The 7,233-nt window shown below is 37.4% G+C and overlaps 1 protein-coding gene across 1 annotated transcript in view; it reads left to right on the top strand.

The window, feature by feature from the left end:
• Positions 1-227: 227 nt before the first annotated feature.
• The window catches only part of LOC128660489 (uncharacterized), an 808,651-nt gene continuing 801,645 nt past the window's right edge, over positions 228-7,233 (top strand). The window contains exons 1-2 of the mRNA XM_053714366.1: positions 228-333; positions 4,878-4,916. Coding sequence (XP_053570341.1) covers positions 328-333; positions 4,878-4,916 — 45 coding nt within the window. The 5' untranslated portion in view covers positions 228-327. The remainder of the gene's footprint in view (positions 334-4,877; positions 4,917-7,233) is intronic.

The following is a 7,233-nucleotide window of genomic DNA, read 5'->3' as shown; positions in this document are numbered from 1 at the left end:
CTAATAGATCACTATTGTAATAAAGGATAGCTCTGATCATTGACGTCTAAACTAGATCAAATGTACATGACTACAGATTTCTATTTTGTATACATGCAATTGATCTTTTCTATAACTTTTCTTGAAATCCAGACCGGGTTTTTGCAATGCGCTCTACCACAGCTCACAACCATTTCTTGCCTATCTACAGGACGCATGCGTCCAAACATCTTTGAAGTTTTTGCCCACTTCTTGACGTCATGTCCTTTCAATACTGGAAGTGAATGTCTTCATTGAGATATTGATGGGAAATACTGAAACGAGTGGACTAGCTGACTGGTGAACTATATGCACGTGAGTTTAGTTTATATAAATATTCGCTTAATAGGTATTGAACTAGAAAAATACATACATCTTGCTCCTTATTTGGCAAATGTATTTTTTAAACGAGTGACAATATTTTATGAGATTTTGACTATTTAAGGGTTGCTTTAGAGACAAACACTAGAGTCTATGCTCCCAAAATGTACATCATTTCAAAGTTTTAAAAAATAAATACATTTGTAAAAATTCTTTTTTTTAAATTTTAACAGGAATCTTTCTTTCCCCAGGAATGCTCTTATGTTACAGCATATTCTTCTTTTATGCTTGCCTTTGCTTACACTTTCTTTGTAAAGCATTGATCATTGTTTTGAATGATTCCCCCCCCCCAAAAAAAATAGAATTCATTTTATAAAATTATTAAATGGGACATTGAAGAAGAGCAGCATCTAAACAGTATATTGTTTGCATGAACAGTTTGAACTGTTTTTATATTAAGGGACATTATAGTGATAAAATTAAATGCTCAAATTTGATAGTGTATTTTTATGACTAGCGCCAACTCTATTTTTTGGTATTAATTAGGGCGAGGCGACACTTGTTGAATCCCCCCCTCTTACTGCTGCGTGCTCTAGAAATGATCCAGCCACATAAAGATAAATTTAAGGGGCAGCTGGCAGTGACTAATAGAGGCTGGCTGGGGTAAGTGTTTTAGGAGCAGTGGCGTATTAATTTTTTTTGCACTGAAAATTCTGCTGACCTAACCCCCCCTCTATGGTTTAATCCCTTTTTGGGCATAATATTGTTTGATCACGGTGTAACATTCTTTTTTTTTTCCCCAAAAGTAAATTAGAGAAGAGGATGTAGGGGAAGGAGAGGTATGAGAAGCCAATAAAAGAACCAATCCTTGTTTCCCCCCGGTCCGTGACGTTTACGCAAAGGGGCTGAACCCCCCCCGGGGGGGGGAAACAAGGATTAGTTATTTTACAAATAGTCATCTGTCAATCAATTTGACAATATGGTGGGCGGGAGAGCTGCGCTTATCGTCGCAGCGGTAAAAAGGTAAAAATTCTGCAAAATATATACATACAAAAGATTTCATGAATTAAACCCTTGTTCATTTTTAAAAGTCTATCCAATGCCGTGGGGCACTATTAGTAACTTGACATTCACTTTAATTTTAAATAACATCTGTACACCTCTAAGCTAAATAAGGGTATTTTATCTAGTGGTGCTGGCAGGAAGAGATGTGTGTTGCTAACTAGGGCACTCACTGCAGACATGGCACTGGGTGAAGCCTACATTGCAGGACATGGCACTGGGTAAAATTGACATATCTACATATCTATACCAGTGATGTGCACTGACTGTTAGTAGTAGTAGTAGTAGTAAAATTAAACAAAGTAGCATACAATGAAGGGTAAAGTGGACAGTAAGAGCTAAATACTTGCACCAATAAAAGAATAAATGCACGGGCAGACAACTTGAAAGGTGCATCTTTTGGCCCTGGTACAGCAGTCCTGTTTAAGATGGGAGCAACAAGTAAAACAGGTAACTGAATAAATGCACTGACATACAGGGTAGACGATTTGGGAAGGTGCATGTTTTGTCTCTGGTACAGCAGTCAAGTTTATAAAATGGGAGCAATCCGTAAAACAGGCAACTGACAGTCAAGGGTAGGGTGTTTTCCTGCATTCCAAATCCTCACATACCTTGGTGGTCAGGTAAAACACAAAGGATGGCTGCTTCGAAGACTTAGCTGCTGCTCTCACTCCAAGCCTCAGCATATCCGCTGTTCCCTCTGTTACTACCATTGCACAGCTCAGGTGAATGCTCTGCCGGCCCAGTTTGTCTGACACACTACTCCCATTTACTGCCACTCCCATTGGTAAGGATCTGCCTTCAGACACAAATGAAGGGTCTGCATACTGTAGCATAGCAGAGAGGAACCTCCAGTATGAATCAACATATGTGGGTGACAGTAAGATTTGTCAAAAATGCCCCCCCCCCAAATCTGCTGGCCTAGGCATGGGCCTTGCTGGCTTAGGCCACTGGCTTTCAAACCTGTTCTCAGGCCTCCCCAACAGGCCAGGTTTTCAGGATTACCATGGGTGAGAGCAGGTAAAATAACCATATTTACTGATCAGTTGATTATCTCGCATGTACTCCAGTTCAGATATCCTCAAAATCTGACTTGTTAGGGAGGCCTGAGGACAGATTTGAAGACCAGTGGCCTACGCCGTATTATGTCCCAGACTGTCAGTCTTAAATGAACAGTAAATAACGTGACAGAGCTCAAGGGATTGTTTATAATGGGGTCTATGTTTCATTGTGTATTTTGGACTGGTAATCCACTTCAAAGTTTGGATGTAGCAGAGAGTTGCAGGTTAGGAATCCAGTTCAGGTTTTCCCCACAAGCTAAAGTTTTGTCACCTGCAACTGATACAGTCAATCAAGTCTTAGTGTGTGCTAGGGCTGTTTAACCCTTTTGTGTCAGGGCTAAAGTGCCTACATCGGAACAACTGTTCCGATGTAGACAAATTGAAACCACGCGATTGTGCATACGATCGCGAAATTTCAATTATTGGATCGCGTCTGGGGGCGTCCCTACAACCCTAGGAACGCCCTCCAGACCGCGATCAAATCCTGAAAGCACAGAAGGCTTCAGGACAGCCGTTAGCTATGACATTCTATTCCGTCATAACGCTTTAAAGCCCAGTGTAATTATGACGGAATAGAACGGCATAACGGCTTTAAAAGGTTAAGAGAACCTGTGAGAAAGAGACAGAAAATATTAGATATGTATTTGGATCTGTGATTTGTGAGGATCCGAATGTGGAAGTAGGAGGCTGCTTGTGCTGTTGCTATGCTTGGAACCAGATTTATTCTTGTGAAACATCACCACACTAAGATGTGTGGTGATCTTTCTAAAGAATATATACGACTCAAAAAAGAGCACTAGCGGCCGCCTATGTTCACGAAGGGTCCAAATGCACTTATCTAGAACATATACTGATGCTGAGCTGCTGTCTAAAGGTTCTCGCCTTTTAAAGTGTCAGTAAACCTTAAAAATAATGTTATATAATTCTGCACATAGTGCAGAATTATATAACATTATATTAGCGCAAACACTGTAAAACCTAATATTCCCTTATAATTTTTAAAAGAAACGGCTGTTTTACAGACCCGCTCTCTGTGATCTTCTGAGCGGGTCTGTTTGTTTTACACAGCGCATCGGGTCAGCTGTCTAGTCACAGCCCGGCCCGACCGCGCCATTATACTAAGTGCAGCTGGCTCCTGCTCTGTCTGACAGCGGGAGCGAGCTGCACTTAGTATAATGGCGCGGTCGGGCCGGGCTGTGACTAGACAGCTGACCCGATGTGCTGTGTAAAACAAACAGACCCGCTCAGAAGATCACAGAGAGCGGGTCTGTAAAACAGCCGTTTCTTTTAAAAATTATAAGGGAATATTAGGTTTTACAGTGTTTGCGCTAATATAATGTTATATAATTCTGCACTATGTGCAGAATTATATAACATTATTTTTAAGGTTTACTGTCCCTTTAAGTTTGATATTGTTTTGTAGTTGATGTGGAACAGCCAATCAACTATAGATAGTATTATTTCATGCTGTCTAGTAAGCCATGTGGAGCAAGTTTTATTTGTGTTGCTTCTGTTTAAATGTTATTGCTGCAAAATGTCTGTGAATAAACAGGCCAAGGCTGTTACTCTTAAAGGGACATGAAACCCAAATATTTTTTCATGATTCAGATAGGGCATGTGATTTTAAACAACTTTCCAATTTACTTCTATTATCTAATTTTGTTTGTTTCCCTTGGTATCCTTTGTTGAAAAGGTTGCTTAAGTAGGCTCAGGAGCTGCTAAATGGTGGTTGCACATATCCGCCTCATGTTAGTGGCTCACTCACTGTGTTCAGATAGCTCCCAGTAGTACATTGCTACTGCTTCAACAAAGGATGCCAAGAGAATGAATCAAATTAGATAATAGAAGTAAATTAAAAAGTTATTTAAAATTGTATTTTTCATCTGAAACATAAAATAAAAAATGGGTTTTGTGTCCCTTTAAAACAGTGTGTGGAGTACTTCTCTGCTGTAAAAGACTGTGTTCAAGCTGTTTTTGGAACAAAATCCTAGAGAGGTGTATTTTTGTCACAATATCTTGTAAAAGAAAGGCATTTCTTTTGTGTTGCAATAGAATAACGTGTCAGCCAAATGTAAACTTTTAAAAAAAAATAACATCTTGTTTGTAATTTCAGAGAGAAACCCAAATGTTATGTTTGTTGCACACATTATGATCCATTTTTGTTAAATTATACAATTGATTTGTGCTTTGGCTAGTTTAAGTAACATTGTATAATTATCAGAAAATGTTATTTTACACAGTGATTGCTTAGTTCATACTACACAGTGATTGCTTAGATTAGAGCTGAAACAGATTTATATCTCATCCTAATTGGACACAGTAAAGAAGACGAGGATAAATTCAAGACTTTTTAAGAGGTATATCCCTGAACTGCTCTAAAATAAAAAAAAAATGTTTTTGTTTTATTTCCTTTAGCAATCAGATGCAAAGATGGAAGACCTGAATACGTGTGAAGTAAGTATATTTCACATTATTTTCAGTTAAAGTGCTACCTGGATGTTATGTTGAATCAAGTACAGAAGTAAATGCTTTGTTCCACCATTATGGCTATTTTTGCTAAACGAAATAGCTCTGCACCTTTCATAAATTCATATTATTTGATAATGAACTATGTCACTAAATCACTTAGGTTGGGATTTTTATTTTTCTAAATTGTATTTTTATTTAAGTAGTTTAACAAATAAACAATACTTTGAGTCCCATGTTTTTACATTGAAAGCTACAAAGGTTTTCAGTCATGCTTGGAAAAAAATGAAGTTATACAAACAGTAGCTACTAGAAGCACAATAGATTTTACAATATTGTGGTCAACATTTGGTTAAAAAAAAAAGAGTAAAGAATAAAAAAATTAAAATAAATAAAATTCAAATTTGATTGTGACCTTCCATGATTGGGCATGATTACAATGGCGTGTAGCCATGAAGCTTGTAGATGGCTATTTTAAGATATCATAGAGTTAAGAGATATCAAGTCATAATTTGAACCAGAGTGAAGAAGTAATAATTCTCAGTAAGAGATTAAAATGAAAATTCAGATTGAGTTTTTAAGTGGACAGGTAACCTGAAATATGACTGTGTGGTTCATAAAGGATCTGCATGGAATGAGTGCAGGTAGGTAAGAGGGTGTGTTGAGCTGGTTTTGGCTTCTGGATTCTCTTATAAACAGCATCTCATAATAAAACAATGCAGTTTGAGGATGCACAAAATCAGATTTTCTTTTATGGGTGCCTAAAAAGTGTATTTCTTCTTATGAAAGTGAAACACATTATTTTTAAAAATATTTTATTGAGGGTAATACGATAAGTTCACTGCAGTGCATAGTACAATCATATCAAATATTATCATCATATCAGAACATCTAAAGTGTACATAAAGAACTAGCATCCCTCATTTTTTTCCTTTTTTCCCTATTGTTTGTAGGTGTAGGTCGCTCTTGGACCTGTGATTGTATTAAATTGTAATAAGGGTAAAACAATGAACAAAATTAACAAAACAAAACAACTTGCATCTTAGAGAGAAGGCAACAATAAAAAGAAAATGAAGAAGCAAGTAGCCAAAACTGGAAACAGCGAATATAAATATAACCATTCAACATAGTACAATTTGTCATATTGTAGATGTGGCTATGTTTTAAGGGGGTGACAATCATGATATATATCTTTAAAATATTTATTAGGAGAATTGGAAGTTGGGCAATTTTATCTGTATATGCTGATCCCAGTTCCTGAGCTACACTGAGAGGCCATCTGGTGGTCAATATTATAAAAGTAACTCGGAGAGTGCCCGCACTAAAAAACCATCTTTTATGTATAGTAAAAGGATTTAATGCATCACTTAGCTAAGGCAAATATATTCCTCGGTCGTGCAGACAATATTTGATACCCGGCCACTACCCCGGCCGAAGGCAGCGAAACCGGTACCTGTGAGTTAATATAATGTACGGGTCGGCACCGTGCTAAAGTTAAGCTACCTATAATGATATGAGCAGTATAACTAAATTATCCTTATCTCTATGAGCGTGTGAGCCCACTTTGCTAAGGTGTCTTAAATGTGTTTTATGCTGAATGGGCTTACCAAATAACATTTAGCTATATGTATTTTATATATATATATATATATATATATATATATATATATATATATATATATATATATATATATATATATATATATATATATATATATATATATATATATATACACAAGGAAACACATAAACAGTAGGATCATAACATCTTCTCCCACCGAGGGTATTTCAAACTGAAAACTGCATTATTATGTTAATACATGTTAAATTATGTTAGAAAAGTAAATGTCGGGTAGACCACATTTGATTTAACTGGATAACAAGGTAAGCTGGATATGAGTGTAAACGGTGACTCCAATACCTAGCCGGGTTGAAAAAAGTTCCAAAAGGGAGGCATCTCAGAGCCATATTGCCGGTATGAGATCTGAGCATAATCCGGATCTTTTTGGCAACGATGTTTAGCTCTTTTCTTCAGGATTATTTCCCGGCTAGTTTTTGCTTTATCGGTCTGGGTAACCAGAGGTCTGGTAAATACTCTTATTATGTCTCTGTCTGAAGTGTCTGTCTGCAACATGTTCAGTTTACGCCTCTGAGTGGCCAACAGTGTCCCGAGAGGAGCATGTGTTTTCCAGTCAGATCCAATTCAGCTAGGCCTGCCTTGTACACTTTCGAATGATCCAGGGTCTTCAATGTTTCTTGACTACCGGTGTGTTCGGTCATCGTAGCATCCACAGGTCCCAAGCTC

The sequence above is a fragment of the Bombina bombina genome, chromosome 5, assembly GCF_027579735.1.
Source record: "Bombina bombina isolate aBomBom1 chromosome 5, aBomBom1.pri, whole genome shotgun sequence".
Classification (NCBI taxonomy): domain Eukaryota; kingdom Metazoa; phylum Chordata; class Amphibia; order Anura; family Bombinatoridae; genus Bombina; species Bombina bombina.
The sequence above is the reverse complement of the archived record's forward strand: the minus strand, read 5'-3'. Positions and strand labels throughout refer to the sequence as shown.